At 34.3% G+C, this 24,942-nt stretch overlaps 2 protein-coding genes across 7 annotated transcripts in view; one reads left to right on the top strand and one right to left on the bottom strand.

The window, feature by feature from the left end:
* Nucleotides 1-24,942, top strand: part of Rpn2 (Regulatory particle non-ATPase 2) — a 51,985-nt gene that overhangs the window by 16,707 nt on the left and 10,336 nt on the right. The gene's annotated exons all lie outside the window — the stretch shown is intronic.
* Nucleotides 15,016-24,942, bottom strand: part of 5-ht2b (5-hydroxytryptamine receptor 2B) — a 56,830-nt gene continuing 46,903 nt past the window's right edge. For 4 of the 6 annotated variants that reach the window (XM_072907682.1, XM_072907683.1, XM_072907681.1 and 1 more), the window contains exons 6-7: nucleotides 18,398-19,047; nucleotides 15,016-16,788 (exon numbers count right to left, since the gene is read on the bottom strand). In XM_072907682.1, the coding sequence (XP_072763783.1) occupies nucleotides 16,280-16,788; nucleotides 18,398-19,047 (1,159 nt within the window). In that variant the 3' untranslated portion in view covers nucleotides 15,016-16,279. Of the gene's footprint in view, nucleotides 16,789-17,870; nucleotides 19,048-24,942 lie in introns of those variants that run through there. The other 2 variants (XM_072907684.1, XM_072907686.1) reach the window with 2 other exon arrangements.

The following is a 24,942-nucleotide window of genomic DNA, read 5'->3' as shown; positions in this document are numbered from 1 at the left end:
GTTGCCTCTTGTTCTTTTTGTTATGCTTTTTAAAAGGGGAAAGAGAAGAAGAAGACATTAATTCTTCTTGAAATAAAATTGAATAGATACAAAGTGAAAAAGGAATTTTACAAACGATTGAATAATTAATTTAATGGGCGCGAGAAATTAAAACTATTGGCTCTTAATTCTTCTTTTTAATAACATCGATCGAACATTAATCGGAACAAAAGAACCAGTCGATCGAATAGTAATTCATCAGCGCGTTATCATGTTAAAACAAGTAACAATCAAACTCTCGAGCGCGCTATCGAAAAGCGCGCGTGTCAAGTGGGCTGTCGGAAAAGTTTTCGGTGCGAGTGCAATTTGGGCTAATGTATAATTAGTAATCTGGTCTCGCCGGTTTATCGCGATTGATTGCACTTATCATGAAATATTTCGTATGATAAGGCTGGGACGAGAAAATGTCGTCTTATTTTGTTTAGGGAGAGATCATGCGAAGATATTTCTGTTTACACACACAACTTTTGATAACGAGCCTGTTAGTAAATTATTTCGTTATCTAAAACGTGTATTATTAGACGTGCTTTTAATTATAGGCAATTTGATAGCAAATTTTTTTCTATTTATATTTTATATATATATTTTTACAGGAGAAAATTTGGTTATTTTATCTTTTTTCGGAAGCATTCTATTTTTAACTTAATTCATTTTATTTTATTTTTATATTTATTTATTAGAAAAAGACAATTTTATATAATATACATATATGTGTACAATTTTTTAAATACATATTTGACTTTATTTGATATAACTTTATTTTAATTACATTTGAAAAAATAGGTTAGATAATTTAACACTTTTTTGTCCAAAATTAATTGATCTGAAAATTTTGTACGAAAAAAATATTTACTCAATGCAACATCATTTGTGCTTTTCTCGAGTATCATTTGTCAACTATCTTTCAAGAACCTATGCGGGGACATGTGCCACTTGTCAATGGGCGAAAACGGCGCGGATAAACGAACAAGTTTGAACAGTTGTCGGCGGTCGACGACTGATTTGCAATTGTTAACATGAGACAACAAATACGAGGATATCGCGATACGAACGTAAATTTGCCTTTTGCATAGCCATTTCCCAACCACAACCACATTCCACTTGCAACTGTTTAAACTCGTTTATTCTGTGACTCGGAACGAATTTCGCTTCATTACTTTCCGCTCTGCTTTTGTTTTTCTTCCGCAAGAAAATATTTACTTTTCGAAATGTCGAAGTCTCTCTCTCTCTCTCTCTCTCACTCTCTCTGCAAAGTTTTGGCAGAATCGAAAATTCATTTTAAGAGTCTCACAAACTGGATTTAGTTATCTAGTATAAACGAGTTCCGGGAACAATGTTGTCCGTATTTACAAATTTGTAGTCTTCCAGATTTCGCGGGTCAAAGGACAGACATAAAAGAGATGTTTCGCTATTTCCGTCCTGACGTAAAGTCGAGTCAGGAAATGAGCGAGAGAATCCATGGATGAAGGGTCGCGCGAAGTGTGCGGAAATGTAGGACGCCGTGTATATAGATCATGCTTGTTCGGCTCTGTTTGCTTTTTATTCACGTGCAGCTTTCCATATTAATTTTGAATGACGCGATGCGTTTTTCTCTCTCTCTCTCTCTCTCTCTCTTTTTTCCTCCCTGTCTTTCTGTCTTTGTTTTACGCGTATTTTGTTTTTATTTCTCCTCTTTTTTTTTCAAGATTCTCCCCATTACCCTTACTGTCGCTGGTATACCGATGAATAGAGTCGACCTATTGAATAAATTATATGCAATACTGCAAACTGCACTACGCTCCATTTCTCTATTCAAATTGCAATTTCAGAAAGGCCGGGTACTCATAAGTGGACACAACTTGCGAGATTGTAGCTTATTCTCTGGCGAACTTGAAATGTTTATAATCTCACCATGAATATGAAATCCGATGTTGCGAAATATAATTTCGCGTTACTAATATTTTATTATTATAAAAATATTATAGTTTTACGGAAAATTGATGATTTCGGACGGTAAAATGAAATATAATATAATTTTGCAAATTGGATTAGAGTATAATATATTTATAACCATTATTATGTAATTATTGTTTGAATTCTTATTAAATTAAATTTTAATTTAATTTAACTTTTGAAATTGAATTTATATCCTCAAAATTTTTTTTTCTCTCAAATTTTAAAGCTCGTAATAATTAAGAAATATTATTTATAATTTAGCGGTAACGAATTTTAGCTGAGATTAAAATCTGTTTAAAAGTTGTCGAACATCTCATTAATTAATCTAGAAATTATATTTCTAATTAGTGTTAAATTAATTCAGAAATTATAGTTCTCAAGTTTCTTAATTCTGTTTTTACGATTTTTCATGACTTTTACAATATTATTACGTTACATTATTTTTTTCTCAATTTTAAAGTTAATTTAAGCTTCGAAGAATTAATTTTTTCCGGCTTTTATCGAGGATTGAAAAGACTCAACGTCAACTTTTTAGTCGCTCTATTTTTTTAAAATCCATCAGGAATAATCCTCACACTCACCTCATATATCCCGAGGCGCCACGCCATCTCGCATTACAAGACTTGCAGTTTTATAAAACGAGACTCGGGATGAAAATATCCACTGTCCCAGGGGGAGGGGAGTTGCGATATCCCGTTGGCAATAGTCGATGAAAATCGAAGAAGTTTCTCGGGATGCGACAGGTCGTGAAATACAATCGAGTGGCCGAATTGAGAAAGAGTTTTCGTGTGTGTGAAAAATCGTGACTTTCGTGAATAAGTCTATACACTATACGTATTTCTATCATTGCAAAATGTTTCTTGCCGACTGATAGAAACTACTATACAGAAAAAATTTTCAAATTAAAACTTATATATTTCGGTCAACACGATTGTTGTTGTTTTGTATATATGTATATAAGCAACAATATATAAAATTCTTAGAAATATTTGCTTTAATCTTAAATTTTATTTTATTCTAATATTATAATAATTATCTTAAAAATGTAAATATTATTTTCTTAACTTTATTATAATAATTTTTTTAATTACTTAATTTTATTTTTCAGTTTGATTTAATATTTTATTTTTCTATCTTCAACATTTTTTTTTTTTATTCATGAACCTTTTTTTTAATAAGAATATATTTTTCTTGGTAGACTATATTAAATGTCTTCGAACAAGCAATTTATATTCTTCTAACGCTGTATAATTTTACTTCAAGATTCACATATTAATAAAAATATTCCCAAAACAAGATTAATATTTTTTTGTGTGTGGAAGAATAATTTGACTCAATTCTTTTTCAATTTTCTGCAATAGTTCACTCTTTTTATTGGGCTATTCAGTATATATATATATATATATATATATATATATATATATATATATATATATATATATATATATTGTCGAGGAAAACGGAATCTGTCCTCCGCATTTTCTCGCTCACGTGGATATTCCTCGCGCGTATGTCGCACGTGTACGTTTGCTTTTTTCCTGTTGTCCCGCGATAAGTATTCCTGGATGCAGGATATTGTATTTCTACCTTACCGTGAAGGGTGTATCTGCTTCTGAACGAATCCTCGGTCACTTTACTCTCATCTCGCGGATTCTCTCGGGAAAAATCGTCCGGGTATTTTGTAATTTTTAATGCCGGAAGAAACGTACTACGAGATACGTATATTGTAACGTCTGATCGGAGAGTTAAGCTTTGAAATATTAAACGCGAAATCTTATTTTATCCTAGGCAAGAGAAAAGAGAACGAAACAATCTTTTGTTGCAGAAGCGAAATCTTATATTTTTTTTTTTGCCCGACAAGAAGGAAATGAGATTTCTTTTCAAACCAATAGGAGAACATTTTTACGGATATTTGAGAGTTTGTTTCAAATTACAATGTGACAAGTTAATTCGAAGAGCGGGAGCTCTTTCGATTTCAAGCTCGATGACCGACATTTCGATAGATATCTGCCCGCGAATTGGGTCGGCTTAATCTCTTATCTATTCGGCCATGGCTCGATCGACTTGGTGATAATCGATAAGAATGCGGCAGATCCTTAATTGGAATACCAGGTCGCTTCTGCTCCGAATGAATCATGATTTTGCAGTAAGGAAGAAGCACATTCTTTTGCTCGAAATAAATCGTTATTCTTGATCGTACAATCACATAATTTCGCCCGCGATTGTTTCTCAAATCAGAGATAATATTTAATAACACTAATCAATATTTATTTACCGTTTATTTAATAATTAGCTTGAAAATCTTTGATTTACAAACCGACTTAATTGTACAATTAATTTCAAATAAACGTAGATTTAATTTAGGATTTTAATCAACACACGAACTTTTGCCCGTAAGATTTTAGCACAAAGAAAATAAGTACAAGACAAAGGAAGAATCGATAGTTTTCATCTTCCCAGATCAACGAACTGAAAGCTCGACTTTATTTCATGTTGCAACTCTTTGATGAGTTCCATTCTCCCTCCAGGGTCGGATACTTCGATATAAGCGATGGTTTAGTTATTTATAAACATTAACTTAAGCTCTCTGTTTAAGTGGCTCAAGGAAAGTTTATAAAGAAAGATTAATATTTTATTTTCAATACTTTTTTATATTTAATATTTAATAATTATTTCTTATTAAATTGCATTATTAAATTATATTTAAATTTCTTATTAAATTCAATGTCTCTTATTCTACATTTCATATTTTTCTATATTTCGCGAATTTAAAAATACGACCGCTCGTCCCGTCGAGAATGATGGCAAGAAGAGAAAATTCCGTCCCTGTGACTCTGCTTCTTCGCGAGATCCTCATTTTATTCTTTCGCGGTCCATCCTCTCTAATTAATGTCCAGAGAATACGCGGACCGGCGGTTTTCATTATTCAAATTTCGGGTCACATGTTTTTTTTGCCTGTCTCTTTTTTTTCCATGTTTCAATCTCCAGCCCTTTGAACACCCTGTTCCCATTTTCCGCTGCATCCTCGTCTGCAACTCGTCCTGCATGTTTCGTTGACCTTTAAAATGCAGTCACCTTTGATCTCGCAAACTGACTACCGACTGTGATTATCTTCTATTTTTTTTTTTTTTTTTTTTTTTTTTTTTGCCAGTTAAGTTTGATTTATTTTGCGCATTTTTTATTTCATAAAAGAAAAAAAAGCACGAGAGAAAGATAATTAAATTAAATTAGTCTCCTTATTCATTGTATTTATTGTTCGAAATTAAATTAATATTTACGCGAAAACAAAAGAAAAAAAACATTCTCGCATATTCGTCAGAGTTTACATTATTATAATTAGATATATAATGGAAACGGGAGATTAATTTTCAGGAAACGCTATTTTCCGCGTGAATCTTCTTACGCCAACGCGTTTTTATACCACTCAACAATTTAACAAGACTAGATTAAAAGAGCGCGTTTAGGAATTACCTTTAGTTTGAATTTATGACGTGTTTTATGCGTTTCACGCAAAAGATGCTCGAGTGATTCGCACAATTCGCTTCGAGTTTCCGCGATTAATAATCGGGAGAGACTGAATTTGCCCCGTGCATTTCGCAATTACTGGATTACCGTAATCCCTTTTCCCCCTCCCCTTTACACAATCATAATCATCGCCGCTGAATAATGGCCGATTAATCATCGCGTCGACCGGCGTTTTTCTTCGACAGACTAATAAAATATGACGAGACATATCAATCAAATGATTGTTATCGCGACGTCTTGTAAACAAAATAAATGTAAATAATAACGCGATTGCACGCCTATGTAATTTTACAATTACCAGATTAACGATGGAGAGCTTCCGACATTACACAAAATTATTAACTGCTGGTAAATAATTGTCAAGATGCTCTCTCCATCTCTCTCTCTCTCTTTTGCTCGTGTATTTCGTAGCATTTATATTATATGCATTTATTTTAACGCGAAACACATTAATCATAATTGCTAAATTGATAGAGCACGGACGTTGAAATTATATTAATTATCAAGTAATCTGTTAGTCGTGTCGCGTATATATGTATATATATATATACGTTCAATTTAATAATTACAATCGTTAAATTAACAATATCGTGATTATTAATTATAATGGAATTCTCCATTATATAAACCACGGGCGTTTCAGAATTTTTTTCTTTTTTTTTTTTTTTTTACAAACGCGTCGCGTTATCGGTAACATATTAATTAGGTCCGATGAGCAAAGAGTAACGGGGGCATAATTGCAAATTATTAATGCATCTTCGTTTCCTGAATGCATTATTTCACAAGTATGGGGGGATTATATAGCAGTTTACTGCGGGAGCAACCGATGCGGGATGCACGATGCACAACACGCGCCCGTTTTGGACAAAGCGCGCCCGTAATTGAACATGCAATCGTGGCCAATTAACGCGCGATTCCCGGAATTCGCGATGTAATCGTTAACGCGGTTATGGCAATGGCCGATGTCTGCAATTGATCGCTATTTATCCGTCCGAGTGCGTACGCTATTATTGATCGCGACAAGTTGCGTGTTGTCGTTGCCCGCACATTCGTCCCGACCTTACGCACGTCGTCCTCCCCCCCCCTTTTCCTCCCGCCAAATACACATGTCACGTGTTTGTGTTATTATCATATATTTATGACAGTTTAATTGATACTTTTCTTACGTAAAAGTCAGGAAGGGCCAGATTAGCTATGATCGATTAAATATTCTTATTACGTATTTACAGAATTTGATTGGGCAAACGATAATATATGATAATTAATATAAAAAATATAAGGTAATGAATATATAAATATATAATAAATTAATATATTAATAATTAATGTAAGAAATATAACAAACGATATACTATAAAATATTGTGTAACTATTTTTTGGTTGGAATCTAAGTTGAAGTAATTTGCTTTCAAGTTTTTAATCGAAAATTGAGATGTATAATAAAAATTAATAGAGTAGAATTTTGAAATTTAAAGCGAGGTGAAAATAAATATTAGATTTCATATATATTTCTCGTCTAAATAATTTTTCGATAGTGAATCCCAGGCGAAGAAATTTAATTTTACGACGATTGATGTCTTTTATTACTACGGAAAATTATTGGTTGCATTGAGTTCTAAGCTGTCGAGCGTCGTCTCGGTCATCTCTAATAAAGCTGGGAAAGCCTGGAAAATATTTTCCTTCAATTTTCCGGGACTCGCGGAACGATTAAATTCCAGCATTCAAACAAATGGACTAGAAATCAATCGTCAATAAAGATTTTACTATAAACAGTGTTCCATTAAATCTTAATATATATGTAATTATAAAGCGGATTCAAAAATATGATTTTAATGTAAAACTTGGAAAATTACAAAAATTGTACAAAAAAAAAAGATTATTAAAAATATATTAATAAATTATAAGGAAGGATTATAGGAAAATAGGATGATAATAATAATAAATTGTAGTGAAAAATAAAAAAATCTACAGAAATATATTAAATAATATATTTTATCGCGAAAGTGAGAATAAATAAATAATGCGAAAATTTAGGTCAACTTTATGAAATGATGAGATTTTCCTTGCAAGGACCGGGTCGTTTTCTCGTGAGGATTACGAGAGGACGTGAGGTCGAGTGGGCAGGATTCACCGGGAATTAGGGTAATAAGCAGCGACGAGAACCTGAAGGAAAGTGCGCTACCTATGATCCATTAATCTCGATTTTAATCATCGTCCTAATCGCGACTGTATGTAAATTAATTTCGGGGAAAACTAGGGCTTTCCCGGGGAATGCGAAGAGGAGATCTAGGAATACGTGAGTGGATTCTCGAAAGTGGAGTCTCTTTAATTGCTCTTGATCTAAACAATCTAAACATGTAAAATATATAGAAGGAACAAGAAATAAGAAACAAAGAAATGTAAGAAAGTTTAGGAAAAATTTTCATACGGAAAAAATGGAGGAGAAATGAATTATTCAAAAGGGGGATGATTATTCTTAGGAATTAAGTTTGATGATTACTGTAGACATTAGAAGACTTTCAGAGAAGAAAGGGGATGTTATCTAGGAAAATAAAGGAAAGAAATAGGGGTAATCGTTGCGGGAATTAATATCTTCGTGCGACATTTAAATCCTACGAAGGGGAGGAGAGAGGAATGCAATCCCAGATAATCCTTGCTTAGAGTCATCACCGAAGACCCAACGTCCGATTTTAATATTTCCCAATCGGAATTAATTCGCGTGTGCTTCTTCCCTTTGAATTAGTTCACCAGTAATAATCGACTAATTAACGGAATGTTAGTTTCGCGTTTAATTACGAATCGATAATCACTCTCTTGCGTCATTATTAATGTATCTAATTTCTTGCATTTATACATATGTACATTTCACATTAACCAACTCTAATTGATTTACCTTTTTAATTTATTCATAATTTATTTACATAAAATGTTTCGAATTTCCTTCCTTAAAACATGAATTCTGACAATATTTATTATTATTGCAATCGCAAATTTATTTATAATTTTTTACGTCAAGAATTATAGACATATCAGATCGCAAAATTCAACAGAAATTAATGTTTGATCGGAATGGATAATTAATAAATAGCAAAGTAGATGATATAACCAATTTCTTGAATTTAGGCATATTTTATATTAACCGACTCTAATTTACTTACTTTCTTAATTTATTCATAATTTATTCACATAAAACATTTCAAATTTCCCTTCTTCAAACACAAATTCTGACAATTTTTATTATTATTGCAATCGCAAATTTATTTATAATTTTTTACGTCAAGAATTATAGACATATCAGATCGCAAAATTCAACAGAAATTATTGTTTGATCGGAATGGATAATTAATAAATAATAAAGTAGATGATATAACCAATTTCTTGAATTTAGGCATATTTTATATTAACCGACTCTAATTTACTTACTTTCTTAATTTATTCATAATTTATTCACATAAAACATTTCAAATTTCCCTTCTTCAAACACAAATTCTGACAATTTTTATTATTATTGCAATCGCAAATTTGTTTATAATTTTTTACGTCGAGAGTTAATAGAGATATCAGATCGCAAAATTCAACAGAAATTTATGTTGATCGGAATGGATAATTAATAAATAATAAAGTAGATGATATAACCAATTTCTTGAATTTAGGCATATTTTATATTAACCGACTCTAATTTACTTACTTTTTTAATTTATTCATAATTTATTCACATAAAACCTTTCAAATTTCCCTTCTTCAAACACAAATTCTGACAATTTTTATTATTATTGCAATCGCAAATTTGTTTATAATTTTTTACGTCGAGAGTTAATAGAGATATCAAATCGCGAAATTCAACAGAAATTTATATTGATCGGAATGGATAATTAATAAATAATAAAGTAGATGATATAACCAATTTCTTGAATTTAGGCATATTTTATATTAACCGACTCTAATTTACTTACTTTTTTAATTTATTCATAATTTATTCACATAAAACCTTTCAAATTTCCCTTCTTCAAACACAAATTCTGACAATTTTTATTATTATTGCAATCGCAAATTTGTTTATAATTTTTTACGTCGAGAGTTAATAGAGATATCAAATCGCGAAATTCAACAGAAATTTATATTGATCAGAATGGATAATTAATAAATAATAAAGTAGATGATATAACCAAGTCTGTTGAGAGAGGAGGAGAATCGATGCTAATGTCGCTCGAATAATAATAGTATTTCTTATCCTGTTACGTCGCGAAGTTTATTCATGTCGATGCAAGTGCAGCGGTAATGACCTTTTTATGGAATGCACGCGAGCGTTTTATCAGCCGCGGGGTGGCTGATAAAAATTGCCCCGAGAAAATCGCGTGACATCTTGCGAAAAATTAATGGCTTTCGGCAAACATTACGTGAAAATATATGCATAAATAAAATATACATATAAATGCGCGTCCCATAATTGTATGATGTTTTCGAAAATCAGGCCAGCAAATGTAATCGAGAGAATATCATCGAGAGAAGACGCGCATTCAGGGCGCAGTAATGAACGTCGCGTTCCTCATTAACGTTTTATCAATAATATTTTAAAATTTTATTAAAATTGTGACGTCCACATCGCGAAATAAATTAACATAGAAATAATTAAGGATTTAATTAAACGCAATATTTTCCACGCAAGACTTTCTATTATTTTTAGTCTTAAATAAATTACTAATTTGTTATTGTTTTTATCTGTAAATTATATTACAGCGGTTAATTTAATTTTAATGTAAATCGCTATAAAATTCACCTTTAAAATATATGTACGTTCAAGTTTTTTTGTTTTTTTGTTTTTTTTTTTTTTTTTTCGATTCATATTTCCCTTTAAAAGAAGGGAAGAGGGGCCTCGTTCTCGAGAGTTTAACGTTCGCTAAACTTGGTGGATTTTACTGCGTTTTGAGAATGACGAGGGGGGAGGGGGGTTGAAAAATCTGCAAAGTAGGATTTAGTAACTTTCCCCGGGGAGGGACTTCCGGGCGCCGGAGAGTTTGTTATATTTATTTCGCCGTCGCTGCACCTCGTCTACCATAAATAATGCGCTTTAATACGTCGTATTTTAACGCGGATCCGCTCGTTAATTAAAATGAGTTTATCGTACGGGAACGTCGGAAAAACACTTCTTTCCTTCTTCCCTCATCTCTCTTCCCCTCTCCCCCCTTCTAAGTTTGCCGCCTCATTTTCTTGCGATAGATTAACGGAGTCACCGAGACAGTTATGTCACTGTCCGCTGATACTAAGTTATTGCAGTTTCACCCTGCAGCTGCAGCTGCCGAGCATCAGTTTGCGTCTTCCACGTGTAATTACCTGGTGTAATATGTTTGATTTTGTGAAGGGGAAAGGATCTTTGTGCTTTATGAGGCTTTTCGTTAATTATTTAATTTGATATTGACCCAATTTCGAAATTACCTTGAGAGGAAAGCTTCGATTTATCCCTCGAGACCTTTGACTCTGTCAGGTGCGTACTTTCTGGACAAACATGAAAACCGAAAAGGGAATTTTTTTAAATCTGGACAAATCATGGAATTTTATTGAGACTTAAGAAATTAATTTAAAAAAAATGTTATATAATAAATATTGTATATTTATCTGTGTTTATACATTCAATGTCTGAATGTACATATTTTTTTATGTTAATTTTCAGCGATAATGAAAATGAAAGTTAAAAATTTTTATCTGAACGAAAGCTTTGTGATTTTATTCTGCGTAGAAAAAAAAATTGCACAAAAAATATTCCTCTTATCTGGAATGTTGAACAAAAATGCCTGGAAAATCAGGGAATTTTTTTCACAAGATTTGAATAGGTACTCTGTCGATTTTTTAAGGGAAACGAAACACCTTTAACAAAATTGTTCGTCGATTTGACGACAGACCAAATCGATTTAATCCAATCTAATACTGTTTTAAATTACAATAGAGATTATAATTGCCCTGTATGCATCGGATACTCTGTATATGTCACACTGTATATATATATACATATGTCCGATGCGTCGCGGTCTGCGAAATGTGTTTCGCAGCCCAGGTGCATCGGGATGCGTGCAACCACAAAACGCAAAACGTCACACTTGTGTATATATATATATATATATATATATATATCTCGCACGCGCGCGGGTATCGAAATTCCAGGATGAAAATCAGCTTTGGATATTCTTTTCGAGAGATTGTTGCTCCGACTCTCGTGGCCGGAGAGCATCTAGTGTCTGTCGAGAATTTAATTAACGTCAAATCGAACGCGTTCGAGCTCCTCGCTCGCCTCTTGTTCTTTGTGCTGGCTTCCATGTACTCGACTTGTCTTCTTCGCTGTTTGCGAAACACTCGACGCGTTTCTCGCTGTTATTCGACCGAAATGGACCGCGCGAGTTGGATTTTTATCGGCGTGCTATCAATTTTCTCCCTCGGTCTGTGGGAAATTTTGATAAATTTTTCTTTACCAGTTATATATTTTTTTCTTGAATCTTTTAGGATATATTATATTTTGTCTACTCCGTAGAAAAACGTAGATATCTCAAGGATTTTTTGTATTTGAAAAAAAAATTTGGGGGTTTTTATGGAATTTTATTGGAATTTTTTCAAAACTCTGATAATTTCGCTCTCGTAACATTCAGCCAATTATGAGGCAACTTATGCGTTTCAAATATATCAGAAATATATATCTATTTTTATTTATATGTATTTTCAATATCTTAAAATATTAAATATGCAGTATGTATTTTTTGTAATTTTTATAATGATTAAAAAAAATGTATACATGTGAAAAAAGTTCTTATCTCATAAAAGTTATTCAGCACTTAAAAGGCTTTATGTTTGTCTTTTGTGTGAGTGAACAACGGTAGAGAACGCATGCAATAAAAAATTCATTTCAAAGAAAAAGTTGTATAAGAAAAAAATCATTAAAATATTCTTTTCACCTGGAATTTTGAACAAAAATACTTGAAAGATCAGGGAATTTTTTATACAAGATTCGAGTAGACATCCTTATTATTTATTCATCAACGTTATAGAGAACACTCTATTATGTAATCTTATAGCAATTAATTTAATTTCTCTGGCTGTCGATCCACTATTTCTTCATTATCGATCCTTACCGGAAGTAAGTGGGAGCTTCGGAAACTCGAGTGCCGTTTAAGGGTTAATAGGGAATTCAGCCCACAGGGGCTTGCGACGATTAGTCTTTCCCTTCGTCCGGAGACGCAGACTAATTGTGCAGATTGCCAATTTCGCTGTAGATCTTGCTCGAAGTAAGTGCTCGCTCTAGAAATGGCCGCGATGGAACAAAGTATAATGTAATACGTGAATAATGTCGGAAGGTTCTCACTTCGCGCCTATCTAAAGGTAACAGGGTGTGAATCTTAAATATCTTTTTCTTCGAAAAAATTCAAGGACTTATTCATTTATTTATTCTTCAATTTTATTTATTTATTTTTTTTCTTTTTAATTTATCCGCGACGTTGCTAACGATAAGGGCTGGACTTTTGCATTCTGATTTTTATTTCACAAGTTGACTCCGAAGCAGTGGATTCCCATCTCACATCTTACTCGATTTTCTTTCAATTTTATGTATGCGCCATCTCAATTAGAATTTTTGACATTAACGATCTTGATAATTAAGTTTTCTGGAGTTCCATCTTCAGGACGAATGCATGCACGCGAAGATCCAATCGCAAATCTCGCTCGAAGGGCGTAACTTGCGTCTCACGTTAATGAGTAAGCATAATTAATGTCGTTCCGGCTGCAGACAACATCAGGTAGTAGATAGGAGGATCCGGATCCCGTCGAGTTTCCGAACTCCAGATATCGCGACTCGAGGCGAGGTCAATTAATCTCGATCGATTTCAGCTGGGCTTCTCCCAGACTCCCCCGGAGATAACGATATTTTATATCCCAATTTAACATAAATAACGGTTAAGAGACTCTCAAAGACTCTTTCTACCCAGAGATTCAGCTCATCTGACAAAATATGTCACTCTTTGTCATCTCGTGAGGATTATTATTATTTTTTTTTGCATTACAAATATTTTAATATTTTTTAAATTACTTTAGTGCCAGGATATTTTGCTAGTTATAAGATATTTTTTAAATTCAAAAAATTATCGATTCAGATGAAAATAAATCAGTTAAAGAAGAGAAGAATGTAAAAAAATATTTCAATATTTGCGTACGCTCGAAATTCCCTGATATTTATATGAAAAGTTTTTTGTAATGTGAAATTATTCAACAATATAAAGTTAAATCGCGAATTTGATTGAAAAACGATCGTTGAACCCGTGTCGCCTGTCGGTTATAATAACTCTTTCGGGGTCAATTGACCCGGTGAAATTCAGCCATATCGTTGGCCCGCGAGTTTAAACGGGTTCCATGTCGGGGTCAACGTCGAGAACAACAATGGGAAACTAAATAATTAGCGCGACGACGGTGAACGATGGTCGGTCGATCGGACGATTAACGCGGTGGCGACGGACACAATTGATTTTCTGATTGGGCAGCCGGTCAGGAAAGTGGAAGGGGGTCCAACGAGGGGGGCTCCGTCACTACCGTCAGTTCGGTTGGTGTGTGTTAGTGTTGTATCCGTCATCTGTATGTCAGGTATTCACTGGTTCAACAGCTGTGTCGGTTCGATACGAACGATGCGAACCGAGGGGGTTGTCTCGCGCTTGCGCGACAATTCGATAGTTTGGGAAAATTTTTATTTTTGCCAATACGACGTAAGTTATTAAGATTGCCCGCGAAAAACGTATCGCCATATCGTATTCGATCGCGTAGCTGCACTTATTGTTAAAATCGCGATAAAGTTGCGTGCAACCGCATTGTCGTGCGTATACGTTATGTACAATTGAAATCTTGCAATTGCGATATAAAATTCCGTACATGAGGGAATCTAATAAAATTGTACCTCGAAATATATTTTCCATGTGGAATTTCTGGAAAATTTTAACCTTTTTATTTTGCTCGATAAAGTAGGGGAGGACCGCTAAGAAGCAGTCAAGACAGTAGTCATCACGTCTCTGAAATCATTGAAAGAAGCTTGGAATTGTATGTGGGTTGTGGTAAAGTTCTGTGCAGTCCCATATAAAATTCCATATACCAAGGAACACAATAAAATTGCATTCTAAAATGTAATTCCGATCTGGAATTTTAACCTTTCGTTTTCCTGAATGAAATAGGAAGGGTTAATAAAAAAAAAAAATAGTCACGTTTCTGTGGAAATAACTGAAGGGTCTTGAGAAGAAGCTTGTCGTATCTTTTTAATTATTGATTGGGCGGCAAGTTTACATGTCGGAAACAACGAAACAAAGAATTAAAAGGGAGAAGAGAAGAAGAGAAGTCTTTCTCCTTCTCGAGATACTTTTTATCTTCGTATACATCGATAAACATTTTATAACGAATCATTAACGAGTTCTTTCTCATCACTTTTTTTTTTTTTTTTTTTTTTTTGGTTCAACTTTTTTTTTTTTTTTTTTTTTTTTTTATCAATAATTTCACCGGAAATATTTCTCGCTCTCTTGACACATTGCACATGAGCACCATTTTTTTAATCTGTGATAACAGCTTATTTTTTTTTTTTCACACATCCCACACACACACAGGCACACGCACATACGCACACACATACATACACATATATACATTCTACACTTTTAATCGTATATAATTATAATTAAATGCACGCTGTTCCGTTTTTTTATATACAAACTCCTCGATATTCCGTGCGGGATTTAATTAGGGAAACTCAATCGAGAATTTAATTAATCGGCGATAGTTTATCGAGTGATTTTGTGGTTACACGAAGCGTGCTTGGAGGTACTAGGTTACAGTTTCCTTATTAGGCTACTAGTCAGATTGTTCGCTCGCGTTTCAAGTTCTCGCGCGATTAGGCTGTCAGATAATCAGATTCCTTTTAAATGAAAAATATTAGTACGTACTTATAGAGAAAATCTGATAAAATCGATTACTGAAAAGAGTCAAAGCAAAAAGAAGAACGGAGATTTTGAAATAAAATATATTTAAAGATCTTTATCGAACACAGGGGAAAGAAAGGCAGAACTTGATATTAAATTATTAAAATAGGAGCTTATGAAATACGAAATTATGCGTGTGCGAAGTATATTGATAGAAATATTACTTAATTCACGCTAAAAATATAAATTTAATAAAAAAAATTGAATTTTGTCATAATATAAGATATGTTTCGAGATACGAATTATTTTTAAATACATATAATTATTAAAATAGGCATCTTTATAATATACATTATTATTGCATATTGATATGTAATCGATATGAGATATGAGTAGGAGCCGCTAGAAAGATTTAAAAAAATATTCTTAGCTCGAAAAATTATTGTTATCGAATACGAAACAGGAAGATTCGCGATAGAGACCTTTTAATTCCTCAACAATATCGGTGTCAATCCGATGCTTCGAGCTATTCGCTAACGCTCGTTCGAGAAAGGGGCCAATCGCGCGAGTAGAATAGCACCAATCGAGTTCAGCTTCATTTCCTCCTCTGGTGTCCTTCAGACTATTCGCGGAAATCAATCTCATCGATTTCCGGACATCCTTTTTATAACCTGCTGACCCAGGGCCTACCTGGCCGACCGCCACGTCTGATTGCGACACCTGCAGAGCAGCACCTTCTTGAAGGCCTGGCAGAAGGCCTTGTTGAAGATGGTGTAGATGGGATTGACCATAAAGCTGGCATAGCCTTTTTATACCCTGCTGACGGCGATCCCCGGTCTCCCGGGGTTTAAGGCCTACCTGGCCGGCCGCCACGCCTGATTACGATACCTGCAGAGCAGCACCTTCTTGAAGGCCTGGCGAAAAACCTTGTTGAAGATGGTGTAGAAGATGGGATTGACCATGGAGCTGGCGTAGCCGAGCCAGGTGACCAGGTCGAAGATCTTGCGGTCGATCTGGCGCTCGCAGTCGGGACAGATGGCCGGCACCAGATTAAGAACAAAGAACGGCGCCCACAGGATCACGAAGGTGAAGAACACCACGCCTAACACCTTGGTCGCCTTCTGCTCCAGCCGGATGATCCTGCCGTGGCGAGAGCTGTTGCGTGACACGACGCTGCTGTTGCGCGAGTGGTGGCTACGCACCTGACCACCACCCGCGTACCTCAACAGATTCGGCGATGACGGATTGTTCTGCTTTAGGGTGAGACTCGCCCCCATCGCCCCATTATGCGCCCTCATCGTCGCCGCGCGTCTCAGCGGCGTCGCTCTCGCGGTGGTGGTGGACAGGAGGGTCTTGGTGTTGCCTGCAAGGATTCCAGAAGCTCGATTTAACCAGTTTACTGTCATATATGAGCCCATGAATAGCTATGCCAATTTTCAATGGATTTTATTATGTACCTATGGTTTTTGGCACAAAACCTTGATTTCGGGCCTATCAGTGAACTGGTTAAGGAAATGATAAGTCTGAGGAAAGAAAGGCCTACTGCGAGCTGGAACGTTTAGATATGCAAAAAGTTGAAAGTTAAAGATCTTAAAGGCAAAAGAGATTTAAATGTTTAGCCATTGAACATTAGGGAATTAGTGCTGGGAACTATAAACACAGACGAAAATTCTGAGATCCAAAGGGTTTTAGGCTTTAGAAATTTAATACGAGAATGGTTGGTAATTCTTGAATTTAAATTAAATAATTTAAAATTTACCAAGCCTCTAAGAAATTTAATTTTGGTTTTAAAGAATTGAAAAAATGTTTCGTGATTTGTGGAACTGTTTGAGGAAAGAAAGAATCGGTGCAAGTTGGAGATTTCACGACGGACGTGCGAGAAGTTGAAATTTAAAGATTTAGGCGAAGGACGTGAAATATTAAAGATTTAAGTGAGGTATTGAACGTTTGCGGATTAGTACTGAAAACTATAAATTCACAGACGAAAGGTTCTGAAATCGAAAGGTTTTACGATCTAAAAATTTAATGCGAGAAAGCATATGTTTGCTAACTCTTGGATTTAAATTGAATAATTTCGAGATTTAAGTTTCTGAGGAATTTAGTTAGAGATTTAACCAATTGAGAAATTTTGAAATTTATTATGATTTTAAACTGTTTTGTCAAATTTTTGACTATTAAATTTTAGTTTAAAAGAGAGAGAAAGACTTTCATAAATTTTTTAAATATTTAATAAAAACAAAAATTTTAATATAAAACAGGTATAAAAATTTAATAAGAAAGTTTAATTATAAGACTTAATATAACAACATAATATAATAACTAAATAAAAACATTTAGACATAAATATCACAAATATTATTTTTAAACAAATTTATGCAATTTTAATTCAACCAGAAATTTTAATTATAAGAAATAAAATAAGCATTTCGTTAAAAACTTGTAAATTTGACAGCTGAACAAATAATTAAAAAATTTTAATCTTTTAATGTCAGATACAAAAAATTTAAAGAATCTAATAACGAAAAATGTCAAAGGTTATTTCTAACTTGCGTTAAAAATCTTTAAGATCCGCAAATATATCAATTTTTAGATTCTTAAATCTTCTACCATCACTTGTTCGAAATCCTGAGCGATCGTCGAAAGGCAACGATCGGAAGCTTTTCTCGAATGACCATGAATTACGTTCTCCGCGAAACGGATCTCTCCATTTTCTCCGGGTCGTAAAAAGAGGGTGATCGAAACGAGAGATCGAGCAACCCTCGCGTTTGCACTTTTCCCTCTCGACCTAACCGTTTTCTCGGTCATCCTCTTTCTCTCTCTCTCTCTCTTTTTCTTTCTCGTTTACCGCAATTTTTAGCGGAACGTTAGCAGCACGCGATGGCTAGGAGTGGAATTTCTCGGAGGCCAATTATCGAGGAACTAATCGAAAGCTCGCTCGTTGTTGTTTACGTCATCGCTTTATCTACACCTACCCAGGCTGGAGCCTCGCCTTCCACCTTGCCACGTGACCACGGAATTCGCGAGAGTCATTTGCTCGTAATTCTTGACACCCTCCTGAGATCTGGCGCTGTTGTTTCTACCCAGACCCATCTCCGGACTCTTATCCCTGCCGATAGACCTCGCGGTCTCCCCTGTCAGTAGACCAGTTTCTGGACCCCTCTTGTTGGTGACGGCCCTGACCGGGGAGGTCAGATTAGGTTGGGTTGGATTGTCGGGCCCGGTTAGACCCATCTCCATCAGGCTCTTGTTTTTAGGCTTCATCGTGGAGATGATGACGATCTCTCTGCTCGGGGGCGGCGGTTTCTTGGATGATTCCCCGAAATAGGGACACGTGCAGGGTGGCGGTAGGGTTATCGGTCCGTCCGACGTTTTGTCAGTTTGACACTTCCTGTGCATCGTCGAGGAGTCGATTTCGTTCTTGCGACAGGACGACTCCTCGTGGAAGCTGAAGGATCTCTTTCTGGTGGGCTTGGGCGAGCTCAGGGCTTGGATTGTCCTCTGTAGATGGGCCTCGTTGTAGGTCGACGCTCGTCTCCGGTGCTTCCAAGGACTCGCAAGGTCCTCCTGCGCCGACAGGCTCGTCCTCGAACAGGACATGCTGCTCTCTGTGCTTTCCATGCTTCTGAAATCAATTTTTCATGTATTACTTTATAATATAATATTTTATATATATATATATATTAATATAGTTATATTTATAAATTATATTTTATAGTTTAATAATATAATATAAAAATATCGTTAAAATGTTGGTATCAAAATTATTAATATAATAATGTTAAATGTTAAATTAGTTATATAATAATATTATATCATAATATTTTTCATTTTATTTATAACGTTAAATAATAATGCAGTAATAATAGGTTATTTATTGGAGGGTAAATAGAATAATATCGGCTGTAGGAATAATAAACAGCGCAAGATTACAATAACGATATGGTCATCTTGAATAATATACAATTAATAATATACAATACGATATTTTATAAAATGTATGAAAAATACATATTTCATATTCGTTATATTAGATTTATTGAAATGTAGAAATTCAAGAGTTTAATTAAGAACTGAATTTCCCCTTTTTTCCCGAAAAGCTATTTATTTGCAAACTATTATTATTTTACACTTTTAAACTATTATTTTTCACAATAAAAATTTTCTATTATTCGCTACGAGATTGACGAATGGAAGAGAAAAATATTTGGGAAATTTGACGCGTGATACAAAACTTCAATAGATATCGATTGTAATAATTGAAATAATTTAAATACACAGTAATACATAAAAAAGTACGAATTGAGAGATTAATGCTCGAATCGTGTTCTCTCGCTTCGAATAATTTTTCTACCGTTATAAATCAAATCAAATAGAAAGAAAGAATATCTGAAAAGCTTGACGCGCGACAAAAAGCTTTTCCTTATCAATCGCAATCGAGTCGAAAATAATCCCCCTACATACGGTAAATTGAAACAACCAGAACGTTTCAACGAGAGATTAATTCTACGAGCCCTTTATTACTTGGCGCGGGATAATCCTCTTATTGCACGAGCTTGTCGTTTAAAGCCCATCGAGGGCTGAAAATATTTGGATATTTCTCTCTCTCTCTCTCTCTTGCGAAGCGACTTCAAAGAGAATCTACAAATATCGCCATCACAAAACATACTTGGATCCATACTTGTATTGTTCGATACGAGAATGCAGGTCTGCCTTTATCATTCAATATTTGACCGACGCGTGCAATTGAAAAGGGAGAGAGAGAGAGAGAGAGAGAGAGAGAGAGAGAGAGAGAGAGAGAGAGAGAGAGAGAGAGAGAGAGAGGGGGGGGGGGAAAGACGGGAAGGAAAAGAGAAAAATAGAAGGAAAACGCGATTGTGTCCCATTTTTCAGCGGGGTGAGTAATTGATCGCGAGATTGGATGAGTTAGTTGTGTGCGAGGCCCGTGAAAAAAAAGTCGCTGCTGTCGCTACGAATTACAGACAAGTTGCGAGATGTGTGTCCTGCATCCGGCGACATTTTTGACGTGGTCGCGTCACCCATTATCGGACTGCTATCGGTCTTATCCGGGCCACATAGCTGCTATTTTCTCGCGTCGGACGCTCAATTCGCGAATAAACCCCGCGACTTGAATTGCGATGCGAACATATGTCACGATAAAAAGAGATTTCAAATTGAAAAGTACAAATTGAAATATATATATATATATATATATATATATAAAGAATTGTATTAAATTCTTATATTTATTTAGTTTACAATAAAATAATTTATATTAATTTATATTTATTTTAATTGATATATTCAAATTTTTGCAATAAAAATTAGAGTAATGAAAGATCGAAATGCTAAAATAAAAATGTGGAGATTTTATAAGCAGGTTAAAATAACAATGAAAAGAAATTAAAGCGTAATGCAATAAAAACGCATATAGAGGAATAATATATATATATATATATATATATATATATATATAAAGAATTATATTAATCCTTATATTTATTTATTTTACAATAAAAAAAATTTATATTTATTTTAATTGATACATTCAGATTTTTACAACAAAAATTAGAGTAATAAAAAAATCAACGTAATGAAATAAAAATGTGGAGATTTTATAAACAGGTTAAAATAACAATGAAAAGAAATTAAAGCGGAATGCAATAAAGAGGCAGTTTTTTTAAGTGAAAAAAAAATTAGTACAATGGTGTAAAATTTCGTACTCTTTTCAGAGAAAATTGAAGCTACGGCTTTCGAGAGATTTGCACGATCGATCGATCTTCGAAAATTGAAATAATCAAGTAGTTCAGTTCTTCTATTCTTTTGGCTCTTCGTAGCTTTATCGGTCGTTGTGGATTGACAATTTTATCAGTGTTTCGGAGACACGTCGACGGAGTTTTCGGGGATAATTGAGGATGCTCTTTCGGAAGGAAGAGAAACGGCCCGATTGTCCTCGGAGTGGATTACGACTGTGGTCTTGACAGCAAATTGAGAAAAATATTGGCCGAGATAAACTGAGTCTCTCCCTTTTTCTCTTTTTCTCGAAAGAAAGGACGACGGTCTGGTGGTGAAAAGAGGAAACAGATGCATCTCGGTAAAGTGTATCTCAAACAAAGAATTTAGTTTTATTTATTTCTGCTATCACGATATTGTAAATTATTTATTATTAAATTCTTACATTTTTTTATTATTTTACGATAAATATTCATTAAAAAATATATATTTATTTCAATTGATATATTAATTCAGATTAAAAAATTTGCTATTATTTATCTTTTTTTTTTTTAAATTGATTTAATTTTGAGAGAAAATTTGTAGTCTCATTACAAAGAAAAGGGTAAAAATTAGAAAGAATTGGAAAAAATTTTTTTGCTGTCACGATATTTTATGCTTATATATTTTATTTTATCATAAATTCTTTAAAAAATTTATTAAAAAATTTATATTAATTTATTTCAATTATTGATGTATTAATTTAGATTAAAATTTATTTTTTTTTTTTTTTTCTATTATCTGAATTATTATTTATATTTTTTTAAAATTAATTTTAATTTAATTATGAAAATTTTCAGTTTTATTACAAAGAATTAGAAAGAAGAATAAAAATGTGACAAGGATTTTGATTTATCGCTGTTGTGTTACTAAGCAAAAAATTGATGTGTTGGAATAAAATTCGCGAGAAAGAAAAAGAAAGGAGGGAGCCCGTAAATAATTGTTCACAATTGTAAGGGAGGGGATAGGAGGGGAAGAGACATTGTGAGAAATCTTAGAACACTTTTCGTTTATTCGATTCGACCAAATCGACAGGAAGCGACTTGACGCCGCAAAAGGCGAGATCCTCTCGCGATGGAGAGAGGTAATCTTCGTTTGATGCGTTCAGAGGCGCACGATTCTAAGTGCATTCCTTTATTAGAGGTCACATGGGATGAGGGGTGGGGACGGATGGCAAGAGCAGTTTACTTAAGTACACGACCGCGACTGAGCGAGCGAAACTCACCCCCATCTCCCTACTACCCCCCTACCCCCTTTTCGCTCGCCCTTTTCGTTCCTCCTCCACCGAGGGGCTGGTCCTGGTTTTGCGCTTTGAATGTCAGCAGCTAAGTGCAATCCACTTTGAGGCCACCGTGTATAAATGGGTTTTCTCGTCGTCTCGTCATGCTGACCTTTCTAACGTATTCGCTTTTTGTGTTTTCGCTAGTGAGTTCCTACTAGGGACAAAGAAAAATTTTCGAGAGAGATTTGATCGTCGTCGAAAGTTTGGGGGAAAAAAAAATAAATAAATAAATGGCGCAAGAGACGGAAAATTGCGCGTAATTTTTACTCGCAATGTGAAAAAACAATTTTTAGTTTCGTCGTTTCATTGAACAAATTGATAACGTCAGTGTTTATGAAAAAAAAAATCATCAAGGAAATTAAATTCTGTTGCGTATTGAAATTACTTGATTTGATTTAAAATTATCTGTATTATTAATTATATATTATTTTGTGTATATATATATATATATATATATATATATATATATATATATATATATATTAATTAAATATAAAAATTATATATATGTATATATATTATATATATAATAAATATATAATTATATTTGTTATATATAATTATATATAATATATAATTTCTCAGGTTTTCACTGTTTGAAGATTTTTCACGATCCAAGATTTGTTTCAATCTCTGTCGGATAAGGCTTGAATTTGTATTAATAAAGGCAAAAAGAGGTTTCTTTTTCCAGATATTATTACTAATACGGTCCATTAAAGGACCGAGAGAAACGAAGGAAGGAAGGAAGCTGCGCTTTCTCAAAGATTGCGATTTAATGATCGCGCCAATTTACTTTGAGAGACATTTTCGTTTTCTCTCTCTCTCTCTCTCTCTTGACAGTATCCGATACGCGTTTTTCGCTTGTTGCGAAATTTTTCCAGCCGACCGGGTTCTTCCGGCATCTTATAACACGTTTCCGGGACACGCGTTTCTCGTCCGAGAATTTTCGTCGCCTAAACCTACATTCTTTAAAATTCTCCCATCTCTCCAGAGAGATTCTAGGATCTCTCCCCGAAAATATTTCTAGGATTCCGGGACGTTACGTATATACGGGATTGTTATTCTCGAATTTTATCTCCGCGAGATTTCTCCGACTGTCAGTTTCCGGATCCTTCGGATTTTTTTAAATGTGCGCCTCTTAAAGGATATTCGCGGGATTTTTCAGAGAAAAAGGACGCGAAAAATCGAAGATGCAAGATCGGTAGATCTTGTGATTGAAATGTATTTTACATACTATTGCAGAAGAAGTAGGGTCCTTTAATATTCCCACCGTATACGCCCTCGTTTCACTTTCAGCCCCCGTCGATCGACTCTGGATCAACTGGAAGCTTTAAACGACGTCAAATATGATCCCCCCTCCCCTCTCATCCTCCACCCCCCTCCCCTCTTTCGCAACTTACTTTCGATTCTGATGGATCCTGTGTATGAGAATATTCGAAGGAATATATTTCAGATCCCTCGGATGAATATCAAATTGATTTCGTTCGGTTGATATGTAACTTTTATAAAATTCTGATTCTACTTTTCAAAGAATTGTTGGCGGGAGAATATTAAAGGATCAAAATATATAAATGTTAATTAAATTCTTTACGCATAATTAATTGTGAATTAATAATGTGGAAATAAAAATTTTCTTTTTCATTTAAAATACTTTTTAATATAATAATATCGAGAGAAATATTTTAACAAAATGAAGATCGCGGCGGAAAAACGAGTGGCAAATATTGGGTTTCAAGAATCTCCGAAAGCCGTCTGGCGTGTTCCTGGAAAATCTTTTTAAAAATACTATCTCTCGGAATGTTGTTAATAGAGATATCGGGAGGAAATGGCCAGGCGGAGATGCAGGGTTAGATTTTTAGAAGGGAAACTTTGAGAAGATATTTTTTCAACAGAGGAGGGAGACTTGGATTGAAAGATCGAGGGACGAACACTGATTTAACGCTGTAATTATTTAGATTACGAGAACGAATATGGAATTTAACGGGACAGTTTTTCCGCTAAAATTCTCCCGCGAATCCCGAGTTACATAAGGTGACACAAATTCTCGGGGAAACTCCTCGGCTGCCACGTGGGTTGTCTCGACGCGAGAGTAACCGCGTCTTGTGATAGTTAGCGAACACCGGGGTGACAAAATGACGTAAATTCGTGCTGTCGTATTGCCGTTGCGGAAACACGCCGACGTCAGACACAATGGCGTGTTTTGAGAGCCCGCGGGTCCCGACGCGATGGATATGTCGTTAATAATTGCGAAAGCATTCGCTGCGAAATCCAGACGAGCTTAGAAATTCCCTCTTTGCAAAATTACACCGGGACGGATTGTCGTGCATACGTATTTTGCATAAAATAATATAGTAGTATTACAATATCAGAAAGAAAATTACGATTTCTTTAACATAAAGGATAACACAAGGTTCACACAAAGAAACAGAAAAAATGTTTTTTAATTAATTTTTAAAAAATTATTTT

Source organism: Anoplolepis gracilipes, chromosome 15, assembly GCF_047496725.1.
Source record: "Anoplolepis gracilipes chromosome 15, ASM4749672v1, whole genome shotgun sequence".
Lineage (NCBI taxonomy): Eukaryota > Metazoa > Arthropoda > Insecta > Hymenoptera > Formicidae > Anoplolepis > Anoplolepis gracilipes.
Note: the sequence above shows the minus strand (reverse complement) of the source record. Positions and strands in the feature narration are given on the sequence as shown.